Source organism: Genypterus blacodes, unplaced genomic scaffold (assembly GCF_046128005.1).
Source record: "Genypterus blacodes isolate CSIRO-AG114 ecotype Tasmania unplaced genomic scaffold, CSIRO-AGI_Gbla_v1 ptg000414l_1, whole genome shotgun sequence".
Lineage (NCBI taxonomy): Eukaryota > Metazoa > Chordata > Actinopteri > Ophidiiformes > Ophidiidae > Genypterus > Genypterus blacodes.
The window spans coordinates 82,887-104,603 of NW_027467186.1; the positions used below are offsets into that span (position 1 = coordinate 82,887).

Consider the following 21,717-nt stretch of genomic DNA (forward strand, 5'->3'; position numbering starts at 1 on the left):
GTCTTGAGAACATGCAGACTATGAGTTGTGAGCTCTTATCAAGACTATACAATACTAAAATCCTACTTTTTTTCCTTCTATTGAACACTTTTGTTCAGATTTTCTTTTGTATAAGTTCAGACTACAATACACAGATCTGCATTATGTTTCGCTTCTCTGAACTTAAATATCTTATCTCAAATAAGGGCATGTGTGAGTCGACCCTTAACACTAAACCCCAAAATGTCAATGAACACACAGAAACAAGCACATTTCAATACAATTGAGTTGGTTTGTGTAACTGTCTAAAATAAATACATAGTGAGGATTTATTGTTAACTGTAAGGAACAAACACAAAGGATGACCAAAGATCAACAGGAGTCACAAAAGTCCTACATCACGTTCACTAATGAAGTAAAAACAAACAATTTCAGACCAAAATCACAAATTTGTTGGATGATATTTATGTAGAGGACACGAGAATTTTTTTTAAAACAAGGTAAAAATTACTACTGACATAATTTACAGTTTGATTCTTTAGCTGATCAAATATTTATACACACTTTGAAATGTTGAGCGGAAACATCAAAACTCAAAAGAGACACAAAAAGACTGAATCCAGTTCAGTGACGTCAATCCAGATAAAAGATGAGCTCAGTCTGAATTTCAAACTGCTGTCAATGAGGCTCAGCCGCTGAATGAAACGTGTTGAAATGCACACAAATGTTCCACTGCTTGTGCTTGGTCCCTCATGGTTCAGACAGAACAGACTCAGGACCCCGTCACATCTACACTCTCCCCAAGCACCCAAATGTAGGAGATGCACATTTAATTAAATTTGGAGCAAAATCATCATATCTAAATGTGCAATTATGACCTTGTGAAAGACGTTGATTTAATTTATTACACAACCTGTAACATGCACTGCATGAGCAACACATGTGGGGCTGTTCCACTTGATCTACTCCATAGACTTTGACGGGTATAAAATAATATAGCCACTATAAAATGTGAAAGAGCCATGTGAAGACTATAATGAAGATGATGATGAAGATCCCCTGAAATGGTACAAGTGTCACAAAATGAAATTCTCCAGGCTCTGAGCTTTGGCACAGAGATACTTGTGCATAGCAGCAACAAGCTTTTATTACAGGAGGAAATGTTGTGACGTCACTTTTTGTCTCAAAGCCAAAAATCTATAACAACCAAAACCAAACTGCTGTCAGCTGACGGACATGAAGAAATGTTCAGCTTGTCCTTATTCTCCCTGTTATTTTACACTTATTTTCTCTTGTATTTCTTTTTGATTAACTAAAAAGCTTTGTTTATTTTGGAATTAGTATTCATTGTTTTTAAACATAAACTTAAATACATCATGATCTTAAGCATCTTCAGGATTTAAGTGTTCACACAACATGTTGATCATATTGTGCATCAGATCAGGCCTGCTCCATTTCTCTGAATAAATGAAATATGATGTTTTGGTAAATTAGAGCTGCTCTACCCAAGACCTCTGAGGCATGCTGGGTAATATGGCGCTGTCCTTCTCCTATAAGCCCACCCAGGTGCAGTTCCAGTTTAATGGCTGTGGGATGTAAAGGTCAGAAGTTCCTCGGAACAATCACAAAGGGACATCATCTTCAGTGATGGATGTTAGGTCTCTGTCTGTCTGCGAGATCACAGTGACATCACAGTGACATCACTAACTGGGCTCTGCTCCACACTCGCTCTCCTCCGGGATGTCCTGCAGGTCTGAGATTTCAGAGGTTAGTGTTACCAAAAGGGCAGACAGGTTCATTTCTTTGCAATACGGCCTGTAGATAATTCTGTACAAAAAAAGATTTGAATGGATAATTCAAAGTATATATACAGATAATTTCAGGAGCTCGGTGCATTATGGTGGCTGACCCTTTACTGACCTCTGGGGCTGTCAGAGCGTGGAGAGATCTTCACCACTTCCTCTTGGTTTACCTCCTGCACACCATCTAATTTGTCCAATGACACAAGGAGGCGGGACTCAAGCTCCACGCTGCCCCGCCTGTCGCTCATCTGCTAATAGAGTAGTCAGCATAACATTAGCATACCCACACGGAGCTTTGGTTCATTTGTTCCCATAAATGATCCGATTTTTAACATTGCTGAGATTAAAGCGACAAACACACTACAATACGCTTTTAGAGGGTTAGGGTCATTCCAATGTGTTAATTCATAAGATTCCTGACAAACAACAATTCTGAAATGTCACCTGATCCCCTTTGATGACGTCACCAGTCTCTACCTGGCTCCTCCTCCTTGGCTCCGCCTCCTCTGTTTTTGGCCTCTCTGCCTTCAGTCTCAGACGGGCCACCTCTTCCTGCAGCAGCTCAAGCTGTCGCTGCAGCAGACCCGCCTCCCCGCCGTTCCTTCCGTCAAGCCCCGTGTCCCTGGACACAGATCGACACAACCGGGGAGGGGGGGCAGAGGGCAAAGGATTGGGGGGCTGGCCTGTCTTCAGCATCAGCTCCAGGATGGAGTCCTGACGAATCACAGCAGCCTACAAACAGAGTCAACACAGAACGTTCATGAATGAGCGCACAATTCCTCAAACATGAGCTCAAGATGAGGTCACATGACTTGACTCAAGTCCAAAATTTGAGGACTTGCTTGTCTAATATTGATCAAAGTTGACTTGTTAGTTAGTTGTTGTTGAGTAATGCCTGAACACGGGTTGGCTCCTCCATGGGTTAGGGTTATGGAGCTTTAGTCCAATGACTCATTCATACACTGATGGCAGAGTTATTGTTCTTAAATCTCTTCCTCTCTCTTGACTGAGGTTTGGTTGGTCTGTTGTCAGCACGAGTTCCACTACTACAATAGAACAAAAACAATAAGTCCCACCTGCAGGGCGAACAGCTGGGTGCTCAGGCTGATCAAACGCTGTCGAGGTTCCTGAAACAATCAGAGATGTAATTGATCATTAGCAACAGACTGACTGACGCTGACAAAGGAGGTGAGTGAGTGTGTGTGTGTGTGTGTGTGTGTGTGTCACCTGGCTGAGTGTTTGCCCCTGTAGCTGGTTTCCATTTGTGTCCTGAGGGAAAAAGGAACGATCTGTTCATAGATTTGTTTCCCAGAATGCAAAGCTTGAGGAGCAGATTTCAAAAATCGGCGCCACATCAGTTCTTTCTACACACTTCTTGTTAGCAGGCACAGTGGCGACACATTATCTGAGAATGTGTCACTTCAGCATCTCTATGCTGACTGAAAGCATGCAGAGATGATGTCATTGACCTTTAGAGATGCTTAGCTTGATCGATTATTACACTGATTATTAGTTTGTACTGCGTAGAGACCACTTCCATCATGGAATGGGCCGCCACACCAGCAGAATGGGGGCACACCAACCGGACCAGCCAAAGGGCTCAGAGCTGCTTGGATACGACCCAGTAACTTGCTGACTCGCTACATTAGACAACATTGATCTTTCCTGCTTCAGTGACAAATTGGTACCAAATGGTTTGGTTCTGTAGAAGTGGAAAAGAGCCTTTGGACATGCTGGCCATGTGACCCACACAGGCTCATACGGGTCCCAGGGGCCCCCTGGGCTCCTACTGATAAAAGCCTTCACATACAACAGACCTCTGAGTCTGTTAGCGTGACTGTGGGAGACATTTTAGGACAACAAAGGATCATGATCAGTAACACTAACAACTTCAACAAGCCCGACCCACTGAGAGGGAGGAGGTGAGGTCACCTTTATCAACTGTTAACCAACAAATAAACACTTATTGACCTTAGAAGAGCGGCCATTGACCTCACAGGAGCCATCTGAGAAAGAGAGAGAGAGAGACAGACAGACAGACAGACAGGCAGAGAGGGAGACGGGCAGAGAGAGAGACAGGCAGAGAGAAGGGGAAAGGGACAGTTATCACAGTGCCACATACAAACAAACATCTGTCTCTCTGGGATGAAACGCAACACAAACTTTATATTAAAAAAAGTATTGGGTTTAATTAGAATATAAATGAATTCATTATTCTACACTGATGTAGACTGGGATTAGAATGAAACACTGAGAATAAACTCTTTAAGAAATGATTTCTTTATATCAAACAAATAATTTAATCTATTCAGTTCTATCTGTGATGTTACACACTGACACACACACACACACACACACACACACACACACACACACAGTTAAACTTACTGCTGACATCTTGGTTGCTGTCAGTTATTGTGGAGCACATCAACAACTCAGACAGTCTGTCAACTGGATTAGAGAAGCAGGGAGGGAGAGAGAGAGAGAGAGAGAGATGCACAGAGAGGGATGGAGGGAGAGGGAGAGAGACGCACAGAGAGGGATGGAGGGAGAGAGAGAGAGACGCACAGAGAGGGATGGAGGGAGAGAGAGAGAGACGCACAGAGAGGGATGGAGGGAGAGAGAGAGAGACGCCAGAGAGGGATGGAGGGAGAGGGAGAGAGACGCACAGAGAGGGATGGAGGGAGAGAGAGAGAGACGCACAGAGAGGGATGGAGGGAGAGGGAGAGAGACGCACAGAGAGGGATGGAGGGAGAGAGAGAGAGACGCACAGAGAGGGATGGAGGGAGAGGGAGAGAGACGCACAGAGAGGGATGGAGGGAGAGAGAGAGAGACGCACAGAGAGGGATGGAGGGAGAGGGAGAGATGAATTAATTATACATGTTAATGATTTTGCAATAATGGATCCATAAACCATGTGTGATTGACAGCTGTACCCCTTTAGCCCCCTGTACCTTCATAGATTGCTGCCGTGAGCAGAGGCTCCGCTTGAGGAGCGTGAGGAGTTTCAGCCCTAAACAGGTTCCTTAGGTTCCTGCTCCGGGAGGAGACACTGAGCTCCTCACCTGCTCCTGCTCCTCCTCCTGTAGCCTCCAACAGGTCAGAGAACAAAGTGACTCTCTCCTGCAGGAGCTCCAGGATCTCCTTGTCTTTCTGCTGAAGGTCCGCTGAGGATAAAACAGGAGGACACAAGAGAACAGAAACCAGAAGAACCGTGAGGAAGAAAAAAGAAAACAGGCAGGATCAGGACAACGGTGAGGAGGACAAATAGAGAGGAGATGTGAAAAGGACAACCGTGAGCATGACACAAGGAGAACCCTGAGGTGGACCCAAGAGCGGAAGAGAGACAAGAGAGAAAGAAGAGGAACTTTACCTCTCAGGCGGCGCAGTAAAGCCTTGTCCTCTGTCTCTATGAGGGGAAAGTCTTCTCTGGAGGGACAACTGTGACACAACAGAAAGAGTGAGTATGACGCAATACTACACAGTACTACACAGTAGCACACAGTACTGCAGAGTACTACACAGTACTACAGAGTACTACACAGTACTACACAGTACTACAGAGTACTGCAGAGTACCACAGAGTACTACACAGTACTACACAGTACTACAGAGTACTACAGAGTACTGCAGAGTACCACAGAGTACTACACAGTACTACACAGTACTACACAGTACTACACAGTACTACAGAGTACTACAGAGTACTACAGAGTACTGCAGAGTACCACAGAGTACTACACAGTACTACAGAGTACTACAGAGTACTACACAGTACTACACAGTACTACAGAGTACTACACAGTACTACACAGTACTACACAGTACTACAGAGTACTACACAGTACTACACAGTACTACAGAGTACTACAGAGTACTACACAGTACTACAGAGTACCACAGAGTACTACAGATAGAGAGGCAGTGGCTCAGTGGGTAGTGCTTCCGCTTGGGAACCGGAGGGTTGCCGGTTCGCGCCCCTGCCGAGGTGCCCCTGAGCAAGGCACCGAACCCTCAATTGCTCCCCCCTCTGCGAAGGGTGGTAATATAATGTAAGTGGCTTTGGATGAAAGCGTCTGCCAAATGATCGTAATGTAATGTAATGTAATGTAATGTACAGAGTACTACACAGTACTACAGAGTACTACACAGTACTGCAGAGTACTACACAGTACTACAGAGTACTACACAGTACTACAGAGTACTACACAGTACTGCAGAGTACTACACAGTACTACAGAGTACTACACAGTACTACAGAGTACTACACAGTACTACAGAGTACTACACAGTACTGCAGAGTACTACACAGTACTACAGAGTACTACACAGTACTACAGAGTACTACAGAGTACTGCAGGTTACTACAAGGGACTACAGGTCCTGTTGTAGGCTGACCTGAGGACGTTCCGTTGGATCAGGCTCATCCAGGTCTTGCGATCGTCCTTAGACGAAGCATGTAGTTCATACATCTCAGGGGGGGTGGAGTCACAGATCAGAAACATCCCTCGCTCCTGATTGGCTATGTCCCTGACTATCAGATTATTCAGTGAGATGACCGGAGACTTGTCCTGGGAGACAGACAGGCAAAGCCACAGACAGTGAGACACACAAGAAGAGGGACAGACAAACACTTGGGCCTTATCGAAAAGGAGAAAAGAGTTGAAGCAGGGAGAAGAAAGACAAAAATAGGAAAAGGCAAAGGAGAGGGAGAGAGGAAGAGGAGGCAAAGGAAAGGGAGAAAGGGTGCAGTTTTACCAGTGAGGGGAAGGTGAACTTCTGATCCTTCTCCTGAAGAAAAACCAAGATGTCTGACATCAACAAGACCTGCACATCTGCACACACACACACACACACACACACACACACACACACACACACACTTTATTTAGCTTCACCTCATATAACTTCAGAACCTTTTCCCACCAGTGGGTGGCAGCGTGTTGACAGAATCCTTACTTACTTTGTTAACTCTTTTTGACATGATGAACATTTACATGCAGTCATTCACAGACGCTTTAATCACAGGAGCGGTACATGAGGTTTAGATACAACACAAGCAAAGACCTTAACATAAAGAACATTTCTACTGAAGAAAGATCCACCACTTCATAAAAATGGAAGAAGAATCTGGGTGTTTTTGTCCTCCTCTACCTTTCATCCTGGAACCCTGGGTCTTCCACAGGAGCGCCCCCTGGTGGATGAGCTTCCGCCTCAGCAGCTCTCCTCCTCTGAAAGTTCCTCCTCCCCGGACCTCCGCCTGGGCCCGGGGATCCAGTCGGGACTGAATTTCCTGCAGCCTTCTTGTCCGGTCCAGCTCCAGCACTTCCTGGTCCACAGAGCTGACGAGTTCCTTCAGGAGGTCCAGAGCTCGGCACAGGGCTTTGGCCTCCTGATCTTTTCCTGTGTGAAGCCACAGGCACAAGGTGAAAGGCTCGCCCTAGTTTAGGCTAAGAGCTAAAGGCTAATGGGTTAGCAATTACCCTTTGTGTTGTCCAGGATGCGCTGGATGAGGACGGGGTACTTTGTGATTCGCTGTGTCACCAGCAGGATACACTCCTGGACACCATGACGACGCAACAACGGGCCGCGGCACACACGCTGAGCATGATGGGACAGACGGAGTTGATCAGTATCGACCGAAATACACAAGTAAGGCTAAACTGATCTCAATCTGCATTATATCATTATATCATCATATATGCATTATATAACATCTGTAAACTGGTTCAGCCTGCTGCCATGTGGTCTGGTCTGCTTTAGACTGCTTTTAGAGTGATTTGGCTTTCATACAGGTTCAATCTGGTTTGATTGGTTCTGGTCTCACCCTGATGAACTGCTGCAGTCTCTTGTCTCGGGTTAGAACTTCTTTGTAGAGCTTCACAGCTTTCGGGTGCCGACTGCAGAACTCAGAATAAAGATTCCTCATGTCGTCTGCCCACTGGCCTGAGAACTACACACACACACACACACGTTAACACAAATACACACACACAAAACATACAGCATACACACATTGAAGATGAAGACGATCATGATGATGACAATGATGATATAATGATTGTCACACCCTCATATGAGGACTGTCAGGAAGGATGGTAAAGAAGGATGTAAGGAAGGATGTAAGGAAGGATGGTAAAAAAGGATGTAAGGAAGGATGTAAGGAAGGATGGTAAAGAAGGATGTAAGGAAGGATGGTAAGGAAGGATGTAAGGAAGGATAGTAAGGAAGGATGTAAGGAAGGATGGTAAAGAAGGATGTAAGGAAGGATAGTAAGGAAGGATGTAAGGAAGGATGGTAAGCCTCGTCTTCATCTGCCTCATCTGAGCCACACTGAGGGTTTACAACACTCAAACCTATGCTGGGAACCCCACAGAGGTCACATGAAGTAAAACACTTTCCATCTTTGCCTCAGCACAATCCAAGTATAAAAGACAAAGTTGACCGAATTCTGCCTCATAAATGTATATTATAATATATATATGTATGTTTAGTATAAGAGGTAATGTAAGCTTTCTCTCATTAACATTCTCAATCCCACCTCATGAGTGATTGAATGCAGCTGTGAAAATGCATACAGGTCCTGTGTGTGTGTGTGTGTGTGTGTGTGTGTGTGTGTGTGAGTGATGGACTGACCTGTTCAGTGTGTAAACATACATACATGAAACATGCTTATATTGTCTTGAGTTTGATCCATAAGGACCAACAGAGTGAAGTGAAGGATTGAGTTTGATTAGACAGACGACGACACATGAAGACACATGAAGACAGATGAAGACACATGAAGACAGATGAAGACAGATGAAGACACATGAAGACACATGAAGACAGATGAAGACACATGAAGACACATGAAGACACATGAAGACAGATGAAGACACATGAAGACACATGAAGACAGATGAAGACACATGAAGACACACGAAGACACATGAAGACAGATGAAGACACATGAAGACACACGAAGACAGATGAAGACACATGAAGACACACGAAGACAGATGAAGACACATGAAGACACATGAAGACAGATGAAGACACATGAAGACACATGAAGACAGATGAAGACACATGAAGACACACGAAGACACATGAAGACACATGAAGACACATGAAGACAGATGAAGACACATGAAGACACACGAAGACACATGAAGACAGATGAAGACACATGAAGACACATGAAGACACACGAAGACAGATGAAGACAGATGAAGACACATGAAGACACATGAAGACAGATGAAGACACATGAAGACACACGAAGACACATGAAGACAGATGAAGACACATGAAGACACACGAAGACAGATGAAGACACATGAAGACACACGAAGACAGATGAAGACAGATGAAGGCACATGAAGACACATGAAGACAGATGAAGACACATGAAGACACATGAAGACACACGAAGACAGATGAAGACACATGAAGACACACGAAGACAGATGAAGACACATGAAGACACATGAAGACAGATGAAGACAGATGAAGACACATGATGGTAGGGTTGATGATGAAGATGATGACAGTGATGATGCTTTTAGCAGAGGAATGAGCAGCTGTACCTGTTTCATTAGCAGGTCTCCGATGGTCTGGATGGTGAAGTTGGTGTTGCTGCCATCCACCAGGCCCTGCTTCCTCCTGTCCAGCAGCTCAGATAGGAAAGATGTATGCAGCTCCAGCAGCTGGTCCAAACAGGGGAAGATGGCGTGGACCACGCCCGGCTCCAACATCACGTCCTCCTGCATGCCCCGTCGGTACACACCCTCCATGATCCTCAATGTGCGGACATGGTGGAACTCTGTCTGAATCAGCTCTGAGCACAAATATATGAAAACTTCATACAATTAGTACCAACACTATACGTTCACATTAGCCAAACAGTGCAGACACGCCTTAACTGGTGTGTGTGTGTGTGTACCGTAAATAACATCCTGCTGCTTGATCAGGTCCTTGTGTAATGTTTGCAGAAAGTTCGGTTCCACAGCCAAACTCCAGCTGTCAGCCTGAACACAGCAGCCCTGCATCTGCAGCTCGTCTAGCAGAGGGCTCCACCACCACTCTGCTACACACACACACACACACACACACACACACACACAGTACAGTCTGGTACTACAGTTCAAACAAATAAACCCAAAACACACCAACTACAGCATATTGTTTATAAGTCATCAAAGATGATTGGCTCCCTGTGCTCCTCAATCCAATCACTCTACTACAGCTCTGCAAGTGTGAAGGGGAAGGAAAACCCAACTCACATTCAGCCAGGAGGGCAGATCATTACCCACCACAACTAATGGATAAGTCATTATGTACCGGTTATGATTGTCCCACTGTGACATGTGATCTGTGTATACTGCTGATGTGTGTGTGTGTGTGTGTGTGTGTGTGTGTGTGTGTGTGTGTGTGTGTGTTACCTTCATCCGTCAGAGACTCCATAGACAAAGTTCTGCTTCTAAAGTTCAGAGATTCAGTGGACTGAGACAGAATCCTCCTGAGACCCACAGAGTCCTCAGAGGCCCTATAGAGAGACAGACAGGCACAAAGACAGACAGTTAATATTTCACTTGTGTAATTTGTGATTGCCGACCAATCAGCTACCATGAGTCATGCTTCAAGTTATGACACAGTGTGTGTGTGAGTGTGAGAAGAATAACTCAGCAAACATCACTGAGGAAGAAAGGAAATAAATGACAGAGGCGAGAGAGAGAGAGAGAGAGAGAGAGAGAGAGAGAGAGAGAGAGAGAGAGAGAGAGAGAGAGAGAGAGAGACAGAGAGAGAGAGAGAGAGAGAGAGAGAGAGAGAGAGAGAGAGAGAAAAAAACAAAGGCAGACAGACAGAGAGACCAAGACACAGAAACCCAGAGGGAGAGACAGACACACCAGCCTGTGTAAGTCACTCACCCTGCGATGTTATTGGTGGAGACGCTCTTAGCGAGTGAGAGGCCGGAGCGAACGCGTCTGGAACCCAGCAGAGACTGGCGCAGACTGTCTGATGGGTAGATGGCTGAGCTGGGACGCTCCTTCATTATTGGAGCTATAGAGAGAGAGACAGGAAGACAGATCAGCCAGATAGGCAGGCAGGCAGACTGACAATCAGACGGACAATTTTCATCATGTTGCAGAATCTGCAGAGAATCGGAGGTTCTGTGGGGAGGGAGTTTCGTTAAGCAGCTGCATGTAATTATCAACTAAGCACTGGTCTATTGATTTGTGTGATTTGTGCTTAGGCACACACACTCTATCTGTCTCTCTCTCCCTCACACATACACCTCTTCTCCATCAAAGTGGTGCTGGGTTAGGGTCTATTGCATGTCTGGTGCTCAGCTCGCCCCTTCTAGAACTAATCTGTGTTTCCCTTAACTGTATTTCTGAGCCGACGACTTTATGATGTTAATGGCAACATCATCTGCTTCTGTTTGTTGTTAATCATTGCAGGGGTTTTCCATTTGCTTTAGTTATTACCACAACTGATATTAAGCAGATCGGGGCTTGCTTGTTTGAAGCTCACCTGTGTGCGATCCTTAGCTGCTTTAGTGTGAAAGCATCCTTGGTTTCTATTAGCACCATTGTCTTATTTAAGACGATTTTCAGTGAATGTGGTGAGAGTTTACCTCGACAGCTTTGTGTCTGACCTGAACAATGAGGTTTCTTCTTTACAATATAGTCTGACAACGCAGCAGAGGACTGGATATAGTATCATATCTAACTATGTGTAAATTGATAATAGATCAATCTGAGTCTGAACCCATAACCTCACAAAGATCAGGCACAGAATGATGCAGAATTAGCAAACATGTGTTACCTCTCAGCTGGCTTATTGTAATTCATTATCATCAGGCTTCCCTTATCCCTAATGACTAAGACTCTCTCACTCTAAAGAATCTCTAGCTGGCCCAGAATGCAGCTGCACATGTGTTGACCAAAACTAAGACATATTTCTCCCATTTTAGCTTCACTGAACACTGAAGTCCATAATAGAATTTAAAAACCTGCTGCTCCCGTGCAAAGCTTCAGTAATCATCATCATCATCATCAATCATACCTTTTAGAGCTCATTACAGAGTTCATAGTACCTTATATAGCTCACAGTACCGTAAAGAGCTCATTGTACCTTCAAGATCTCATAGGACCCTGCTACCCCCCTAGGACACTGCGCTGTCAGAATGCAGGCTTGTGGTTCTTAGAACATGAAGCAGAGCCTTCAGTTATCAGGCTCCTCTCTTTTGTCTCCCAGATTGGGGCAGACACTCTCTCCAGGTTTAAGAGGAGGCTTCAAACTCTCCTTTTTGATAAAGCTTATAGTTGGAGCCGTCAGTCCCGCCTTGGACCAGCAACTAGTTATGTTGCCATAGGCCTGGACTGCTGGAGGACTTCCCATGATGCAATGGGCTCTTCTCTCCTCCTCCCATGATGCACTGGGTTCATTAGTGCAGTTCACTAACTTTACTTCTTCCCCAGAGTTTTCTGTGCTAGATCTCTTTGAATGCTTTATGTGTAAAGTGCCTTCAGATAACTTTTGGTGCCATGAAAATAAAGATGAAAAAAATTGAACATGATTCCTAAATGAAGCAGTTTGACAGAGACAGACAAGGCAGAGAGACAGACAGGTGGACTCACTCTTAGTACGCAGGGCAACATTCTGCAGAGCTGAACTGTTTCTCACCATCGCAAGCTTCTGTTGCTGTTAGACAGGTGGACAGACAACCAGACAAGTAGTCAGTACACACAGACAAACCATTAGACAAGCAGCTGACAGACAGACAGGCAGAGAGACAGACAGGTCTTACCCTTTGTTTCATCTTGGCACAGCTAGCGAGACTGTCTCTGCAGCGGTTGTGAATGGTGACATTACAGGCTGTAAGATGGACAGAGACAGAGAGACAGGCAGAGAGACAGATAGACAGGGAGAGAGACATTACGCTGGTCAGTAAAGTGTACATTTGATCTCACAAGTAATTTGATTGCTTTACAGTTGGGGTCAGTTTATGTGACTCATGTTCATTTAGTATGAGTGAGGTGTTTTACTCTCATCGTAGCTTGTTTACATGTGTGAGGTGGAACATCTCTTTACATGTGTGAGCTGGAACATCTCTTCACATGTGTGAGCTGGAACATCTCTTTACATGTGTGAGCTGGAACATCTCTTCACATGTGTGAGCTGGAACATCTCTTCACATGTGTGAGCTGGAACATCTCTTTACATGTGTGAGCTGGAACATCTCTTCACATGTGTGAGCTGGAACATCTCTTCACATGTGTGAGGTGGAACATCTCTTCACATGTGTGAGCTGGAACATCTCTTCACATGTGTGAGCTGGAACATCTCTTCACATGTGTGAGGTGGAACATCTCTTTACATGTGTGAGCTGGAACATCTCTTCACATGTGTGAGCTGGAACATCTCTTCACATGTGTGAGCTGGAACATCTCTTTACATGTGTGAGCTGGAACATCTCTTTACATGTGTGAGCTGGAACATCTCTTTACATGTGTGAGCTGGAACATCTCTTTACATGTGTGAGCTGGAACATCTCTTCACATGTGTGAGCTGGAACATCTCTTTACATGTGTGAGCTGGAGCTGTAACGTCTGCAACTGTGAGCGTGAACCCAAGCTGCTGAGGAAAAAGTTAGGGAACGTAACCAACGCCTTCACACATACACACAGGTCGAAACAACTGTGTGTGTGCGTTACTGTGTGTTGCAGTGTGCGTGTTACAGTGTGCGTGTTACAGTGTGTGTGTTACAGTGTGCTTGTAACCCTGTGTGTTACAGTGCGTGTTACCCTGTGTGTGTGTTACAGTGTGCGTGTTACCCTGTGTGTGTGTTACAGTGTGCGTGTTATCCTGTGTGTGTTACAGTGTCTGTGTTACTCTGTGTGTGATACAGTGTGTTACCCTGTGTGTATTGTGCAGTGGGTTACCAGGGCAGCTGAGCGCCTCCTTGGCCGTGATGCTCCTGTTGCAGGAGGAGCACAGTGTGGTGGAGGACACAGTAAGGGAGGTGAACAGGTGTCCATTACTGTAACGAGCCTCCCTCTCTCTCGCCTCCTTTTCTCTCTCCTTCAGACGCTCCTTTTCCTTATTCTGCAAATATGGAGAGAAACAGATAGGAGTTGGAGAAGATCTGACCCAGACTGCAGTCCAATGTGGAGGAGAAGGAGTAAATCTCTGCAGGATAATCTGAGTGCTCTCTTTATGAGGGGAAGCTCAACCTCAACAATGGGACGAAGACCTTGAGTACTCCTCTCCATCACAGACTGTTGCTCTTAGGGTGTGTGAGGTGCAGGGATCACCACAGTTGTTCAAAGCATGAGGCCGGCTGAGGCTCACCCTAACCCTCCCCACACAATCTCATCTCACATACATGTTCTCTCGCTCTCTGTCTCAGACAGTTGTGTCTTTCTTCTCTTTTATTCCCTTCTTTCTTTAAAGCAGCTGATCTGTGTGTGTGTGTGTGTGTGTGTGTGTGTGTGTGTGTGTCAGCAGACTCTGAACTGCAATAATCAATAAACTTTGTGTCACATGACAGATTATCTGCCAGTTCTGTTTGGCTGAAAATAAAATGCACACACATAGTTCCCCTTCCTGACACACCCACATCTTAACAACAGAAGTGACAAAACTCAACAAAATGTGACGAGAGAGAGACAGGGAGAGAGAGAGAAAAGGCAGGGAGAGAGAGAGAGAGAGACAGACAGACAGAGAGAGACAGAGAGAGAGAAAAGGCAGACAGAGAGAGAGACAGGCAGACAGAGAGAGAGACGGAGAGGCAGAGAAAGAGAGAGAGGGAGACAGAGTATATGTATGTGTGTGTGTTCAGTGGAGAGAGGGAGAAAGTGAATGACCCAGGTGTGAGATATTTAAAGGTTCTTCTTCCTTTTCATTTCTTGTCTTCAAGATTTGAACCAACTTTAAAGTTGTTTGATGTAAACGCTGCACGATCTCCTTAACAATGATTAAAGACTAAATGAATGAATTTAAATCACTGAATAAACACAAAGTGGAGCAAATCGCGTGGGTGTAAATTCCAGAAATTGGATTGGGGCCACTAAAGTCCACATCATCAAGACATGCAGCGCTCTCCGTCTCAGGCAGGGGGCGCTGGTGCTGAAGTGTGTTTGTTCTTGTGGCAGTTTTGTGTGGGGGATTTTAAAGCGCAGCAGCAATGGTTGTTGACTTCACAAAGAGTTTTATTAAATTAAAAAAAAACCTTGCACCTACAAATGTCACACTTTGGGTAAATCTAAAGAAACTGAGCTGGAACTCAGTGAGAGACTGAACCGGAAGTTTGACAGTAACAGCATTATAGCACCACCACTGACAGTGCACACACGCACACAAACACACACACACACGAGCAAAGCTGCACAATCAGCGGAGATTCTTCGAAACCGTAAGATACAAACACGACAAATACATCCAGACTACAGACACAAAGAAGCAAAGCATGCTGGGAGACAAAAAGAAGCAAATTAGCTGGTCAACAGACCTGAGATGAGATGAGTCAATCAGATCAATATGTGATCCGGTGACCAAACAAACCTCATTGGTTCATTTACGACCTTGACTTGAATTGATACAGAATGACTTCATGACGTTTTAATGAGCTGCTACGTTTCTGTTACCAAGAACCCTAACTATCATAATAAACACAGAACATTATAACAATAATAATAATGGAACTGGGTGAAGACTGAAGGCATTGGACACACACACACACACACCTTATAAGTTTCGTCCATTTACACCTTTAGAATCACTTCATGAATGGGTGCGCGCACGGACACGCGCACGCCCCTCCCCCACCTCATTTCCTCCTGCAGGACAAAGCGGCCACGCTGCTGCTGTTTAACGGCTCACACACTCACACACACACAGAACCACAACGGGACCCAGAACCACAACGGGACCCAGAACAACAACGAGACCCAGAACCACCACAGTGACGTACACATGTACAGTATATATACAGCATAATCAGTATGACGCTTCAGACACACACACGTACACGTTTCCCGTCTGAAGCCGCACAGCGCATCGAAAAAAAAAACTTCTTCTTTCTTTGTTCCGTCACACACAACGGAAACGTTTTATACATCTGGAAACATGACTAAACTACACACAACTACACAAAACTACACACAACATACAAAGATGTGCACGAGCCGCTGATGAGAGGAAGAAAAGTGATGATGAAGGCAGCGCGGGGCAGAGGAAGGGCAGGAAACGTTAGATTCGCTCATAAAACGGATGAAACTTTGTGATCCAGACAGAAACACACACACAGAGGCGCGAGGCTCTGAATCACTATCATAACCTTAAACATCGTGCACGCGCTCGTTTTTCCCTTGTTGTGAACTCTGACCTTTATGTTGATCTCTTTCATCCTGTCCGCTCTGTTTCGGCTCTCCAGCAGCCGGGACATCACAAACACGCTAACACAGCTCTAATTAATAAATAATAATCAATAATCGAGGAGGAGATGAAGCCGCTCAGATTCCCCGGTTTTTTACCAACACGGAGGTCTGACTGAGGGGCGGGGCCTCGCGATGACAGACAGGCGCTCTCTACACTTTTGACCAATGACAATCCTGTACCGAACTGCTATTTCCCCTCAGCTATCATCCAATCACGTGCCTGCATCACGTACCAGCCCCGCCCATCTCCATCTGTCAGTCAGAGCGGATGGTGAAGCGGTAAAGATAAAAAAGTTCACAATTCTATGAATATAATACAGATACTTGAATTGGTAAATAAGATTCATATGTGATCATAAATATAAACACCAGAGGGGTCAGATTCTGAGCTGGACTTGATGCTGTCACACACCAGCCCACTTCCTCCCACTGGCCTCATCTACAGCTGTCAGCTGGACCCTCTGGGAGCAGAGAACCTAACCTGGACCTCGTGACAGCTCTTAGCAGAGACAGCGGGACGAACCGCACACCCCCCGTCCTGCTGCCGGAGTGGGGACAAGTGATGATGTGGAGGAGCTCGTCCACAGTGACAGCAGGTCAGGAGTGGCAGCATCTTCACAGACACCATCACACCAAAACCTGCACCAACCACAGGAAAAACAATCTACAATCACAAACCAATAACACGGCAGTACTCTGACAACATGATGCTGGAATACCAGGAGGGGCGGCGGGGGGAGGGAGAGAGAGAGAGGGAGAGAGACAGAGAGACAGAGAGCGACAGAGAGCAACAGAGAAAGAGAATGACTCCAGCTCAGTAGCACTGGGGGGTCTCTGAAGACCCTCCTCATAGAAGGGCAGGACCTCAGGCAGGCGGCAAGTCAACTGCAGGAGACTTGGGAGCTTCAGGATCAGAGTCAAAGTAACTAGAACTGGTGGGTGAGACACAAAGGGACACAAGTCTCTAAGCTTGAGGCAACAGCACTGGAAGTTCATGAGCAGTGGCCGTCTGAGGGTCTGATGTGATGGAGGCCATCCTAGGAGCTACTGGAGGGTCAGTGACTGGACTGGACCAGCAGCAGACTGAGACACCAGCAGGCAGTGAGCTGAATGATTCAATGTTCTTCTTAAAAAGAGACAGCACCCACTGAACACTGAATACAGTCAGTCTGCTCTTTACAAAAGGCTCCAGGTCACGTGACCAGGATGGACATGAGGCAAAAAGTGTCTGCTGAGTCCATAATTGTCAGGATGTGACAGAGACTCAGGGTTTTTAATTGAAAAAAGTATTGAATAAGTTTTGTCTGTCAGATTCTGACAGAACAAAGACAAAACCCAGAGATACAAAAACACAAAGCTAATGAAGTGAATGAAGCTGAAGCTGAGAAAAGGCACACTCAATATTCATAACTCACTATTATAGATCCAAAAGCCAAAGGTCAGGAGTAGGAGCCTGAATGCAGTTTATGTGTCATCATTTAAGTTCTTAGATCAAACTGTAGTTTGATTGGTTTTTGTTAATATTTACAGGTTTGTGTATTCACAGCACAATAGCAACATTATGTTACGTTATTACGTTATGTAAGAGTTTATTTCTCACTCTTAGTATTTAAAATGTGTGTGGATAACTTCAGATACACAATGACGATGATAATGAGGGTAGCTTACTATAGTTCCTCTTAAATTGTGTTTTTGAACACACCTTTCCACAAGCAGCCATCTTATGAAGGAACGCAAAGCTGTTGGCACCAGCGGACTTCCTCCTGCCACCTCAAGACCTCGGGAGGTTTCTGATCGCCTCCACTTTAGTCCCAATTGGACTCATTTGGCCAAGAGCTCAGCTGTGGCCTGACTGGGGAAGAGAAGAGGAGTCAGGCTGTGTATTTACTTTATGACATCATCATGCTCCATACAGCAGGTCACCTCCTCACAGAGAAGCTGGACTCAGAGTCCCACCGTCCATATCAGCATTGGGTTTTCCTGTGACTGGCTGTCAAATTCTGGTAGATGTGGCCTACTTGACAAAAAGTCTTTTATGACAAAATTGTTTGTGTAATTATGATAGAATTTAAAGAGACGTTCACATACAAAGTGTTTCCATGCACATGAAGCTGATCTCCTGGTTAGATCCAGAGAAATGTGGGACTGAAGGGATCTGGTACTCCATCATGTGACAGAGTTAGGGTTAGGGTGGATTATTCCATAAGGAAGGCAAACATTTGGGGAATGAATTGATTATCGTTTTCTCGGTAGCAACTTGTTTCCATGGATACTGAATGGATGTGATTGAAGAAGCAAAACTTTCAGGTAGAAGTTTGTTCAAATTCAATGACTCAAATTAACAAAGGAGCCAAAGTATTTGACAGCATTCTGAGACTGCATCTCCACCGATACTGGCAAGAAGCAGAAAATGGTACGACCCGTCAGCAGAGGACCATCATCACAAAGTGAAGGGAAATGCTGCAGTTAGTAGATGTGTGTGTGTGTGTGTGTGTGTGTGTGTGTGTGTGTGTGTGTCCTACCGTAGAGGCTGCAGGTCACTGCTTGAAGAGCTGCTAGAACTGAGCATGTGGAGATACTGAGAGATTGAGTGTGTGTGTGTGTGTGTGTGTGTGTGTGTGAGCTAGAGAGGCTGGTGTTGGCTGGCACAAGCTCAGAGTCTGCAGCTGCTCAAACCGAACCTGGAAGATACAAAGACAGCAGTGTGTGTATGTGTGTGTGTGTGTAATAACTGGGGGCGGAGTTGTTTCCTGTATATCCAGTCTATAGTGATGCTCAGCAGTTTGATTTGTAGAGTGAATAAACCAATAAAGTGATGTATTGAGCTTCTTTATTGTAGAATAATTACAAAAACATGTGACGTCATGTCAGTGTTAATCAGTCACATGTATGTTTTAATGTAGTTGGTGTCTTTTCTGTTTTTCATGATGATCTTAGTTTACAAATAAAAAACATTTACGCTCATGATCAATGATCGTCCAGTTTTTAACATCGTTATAATAATGAGGTATGAATTAAGATTCAAAGATCAAACTTTTTCACCTGACCGCACCTGCGGTGTGAAACGTCACCGCGCATGCGCGCAGAGCACCGAGCCGCGCCGAGCTCACCGTCACCTGCGGCGCTTTCATCTCGAACTTTGCGTCAATATTCACGTTTTAAGTCTTAACGTCGACACGGAGTCGCTTTGTTCTTTCAGCATTTACACAGAGCCGCGGCCGGTTTCACCAACATTTAGACAGAGCCGCTGAGAGCCGTTTAGGTGAGTTGTTATTCCCGTTAGCATGTTAGCATGCTGCTGTTTAAGGCGGAGGAACACAAACTATGTAAACAAGACAAAACACAACAAAAAGCAACTAAAGTAGTGAATAGGCGGCAGCATACTGTTTAAGTTAAAGTTAGTTTACTAACATACTTCAGTTTAACTCAAGTATGACGATTAGATTTAATGAAGATAATTAACAGAATAATTTCATCAACTTCTATAAAGTTAAACTTTTGTTCCCTGCAGGAAAACGAAGTATCAGACAGACAGACAGACGGACAGACATGTCTCTGAGAGACCATCGTCCTCAGGACAGCACTCTGCTCTGGTCTGGAGACAGACAGACAGACAGACAGACTGGAGGCCAGGAGCGACAGCAGGCTGTAGGTGAGACAGGTGAGAGGTCAGACTGTGAAGAAGCAAGTCGGACGGAGAGCGAGAGGGAGCTGATGGTGGACAGAGAGAAGAGGAGACCAGAGGGGGAGAAGGCAGGGCTAATGGGGAAAGATCTGGAGGAGGAGGAGCTAATGAAGAGACACCTGGAGGAGGAGGAGGAGCTAATGAAGAGACACCTGGAGGAGGAGAACTTCCTGCCACAGAAAGCCTCTCAGGTCTTCAGTCCTGCAGTGTCTGTCCTCCACTCCACCTCCTCACACAGAAGGGATAGTGAGGCATTCTGGGAAATGGAGTCGGCCAAGAGCCCCTTCTTGGACCACCAGGAAACCACAGAAGACCACCAACACTTCCAACATGGCTACCAACAGGAGTGGGACGAGGACACACCCACGTCCAGATGTAAGCAGCTTTTATCTGATTTAGTGTTTCTTTTTTCTGCCACCTGTCCACCTGTCTGTCCACCTGTTTCAGGGGGCTGCTGCTGTCCTCGGAGGGATGTCCTTAAAATGGGCGTGTCTCTGTTCACCTCCGCCCTCTTCTTCCCCTTCCTGGTTTGGGGCGGTTTCATCTTCCTGCCGTTTGATGCCCCGCTGCTTGATGGCGCCCCCCTCAGGCTCGTCTACACACTGCGCTGTTCTGTCTTTGCCGCTGTCCCCATTGTCCTGGGTGAGGACAACACGACACATGCATGACACAATAACACAACACCAAAGAAGAAGAGAGAAGGAAGCTCAGTCTGTGGAGCTCAAAGACTCAAAATCTAGTTTCTCTCTCTCTCTCTCTCCATTGCCGAATCTCTCTCTCGCCCTCTCTCGCTCTCTCCCTCCGTCTCTCAGGTTGGATGGTCTTGGGCTTCGCTCGCCTCAGGTCAGGTCGTGTTCTCCCACTGTGTGATGATGTAAAGGGGCCGGAGCTTCAGGAGGTGAACGTCCACAGACGTTTTGTTGCCGACTCCTCCTCCCTGTTTCTAATGTATTTTCTACAGCTGGTTGTCATGACGATGTATCTGAGCCAGGAGCAGCTAAAGCTCATTCCTCTGCTGACCATCGTCTTCGCTTTTGGACGGTAAATTATACACACACACACACACACACACACACACACTGCTGCCTCCCACCAGACGTGTGTGTTCACGTGTCGGGTGTGTGTTCACAGGTTGGTGTACTGGGTGGCTGCCGCCTTTGGCAGCAGCGTCCGCGGTTTTGGATTTGGACTCTCTTTCCTGCCAAGCGTCGCCATGATGGCTGCCAACATCTACTTCATCTTCAGCCTGGAGGCGGGTGGAGCCTTCTTCAGCCCCGCCCATCGCCCCGAAGAACTCGAAGCACCTCCCACCCTCAGGCAGAGGTTCTGGGGTTAAAGGACAATTTATGGGGTTAGGGTTAGTTTTTGTGTCATGAAGGTGAAAGGTCACCATCAATCACCTTGATTTATTTTGTTTACTTAACTCAGCACTCTTTGATCTACACACACACTCTGATCGTCAGCCCTGATGCCCGATGACATCATTGAGGTGAATATTAATCATCTGATCAAATGAGTTTTTGTATTTATTCTCTTTTTTACTTTCAAGTTTGTACACTTCAAATAAAAATGATGAAGATGAAGATGAGCTTTGTAAACAAAGCTGATGGTTTTGTTTGTTTTCAGTTAAAAATCAACCATGGATTTGTTTATTAATTTAATGTTAAACTAGAATTCTGTCAAACTAAACATATTTTGAAGGTTTGAGTTCCTCTTTAAGTAAAACATTCTGTCTGTACTTTAATTTTGGTATTTGAGTATAAAGAGTATTCTTCTGTAGAATAATAAACATAGTTTGACTCAATCCTGAATCACCTGATTT

At 45.4% G+C, this 21,717-nt stretch overlaps 2 protein-coding genes across 6 annotated transcripts; one reads left to right on the forward strand and one right to left on the reverse strand.

Moving 5' to 3' along the window:
* Window positions 1–843: 843 nt before the first annotated feature.
* Window positions 844–16,328, reverse strand: LOC142989385 (rho guanine nucleotide exchange factor 2-like). Of its 4 annotated transcripts, none has more exons than XM_076138885.1 (22): window positions 16,159–16,328; window positions 13,715–13,877; window positions 12,580–12,647; window positions 12,410–12,473; window positions 10,694–10,826; window positions 10,208–10,311; window positions 9,709–9,849; window positions 9,353–9,603; window positions 7,609–7,734; window positions 7,265–7,382; window positions 6,936–7,184; window positions 6,540–6,616; window positions 6,180–6,352; window positions 5,155–5,222; window positions 4,736–4,948; window positions 4,170–4,232; window positions 3,753–3,787; window positions 3,009–3,050; window positions 2,858–2,908; window positions 2,226–2,513; window positions 1,900–2,032; window positions 844–1,732 (listed from the first exon to the last, which is right to left on the reverse strand). In XM_076138885.1, exons 1-22 carry the CDS (start codon window positions 16,216–16,218, stop codon window positions 1,683–1,685), a joined length of 2,670 nt encoding a protein of 889 aa, XP_075995000.1. In that variant the 5' UTR covers window positions 16,219–16,328; the 3' UTR covers window positions 844–1,682. The 4 variants fall into 4 exon arrangements, with proteins under 4 accessions (XP_075995000.1, XP_075994999.1, XP_075994998.1 ...); XM_076138884.1 differs by having other exon boundaries at window positions 1,900–2,029; window positions 9,709–9,852; XM_076138883.1 differs by having other exon boundaries at window positions 9,709–9,852.
* A 2,936-nt stretch (window positions 16,329–19,264) lies between these two features.
* Window positions 19,265–21,699, forward strand: LOC142989393 (transmembrane protein 79-like). 2 transcript variants are annotated; one of them, XM_076138896.1, is made up of 5 exons: window positions 19,267–19,472; window positions 19,722–20,270; window positions 20,343–20,537; window positions 20,708–20,936; window positions 21,027–21,699. In XM_076138896.1, exons 2-5 carry the CDS (start codon window positions 19,760–19,762, stop codon window positions 21,229–21,231), a joined length of 1,140 nt encoding a protein of 379 aa, XP_075995011.1. In that variant the 5' UTR covers window positions 19,267–19,472; window positions 19,722–19,759; the 3' UTR covers window positions 21,232–21,699. The 2 variants fall into 2 exon arrangements, with proteins under 2 accessions (XP_075995010.1, XP_075995011.1); XM_076138895.1 differs by having other exon boundaries at window positions 19,265–19,472; window positions 19,722–20,537.
* The last annotated feature ends 18 nt before the right edge of the window (window positions 21,700–21,717 follow it).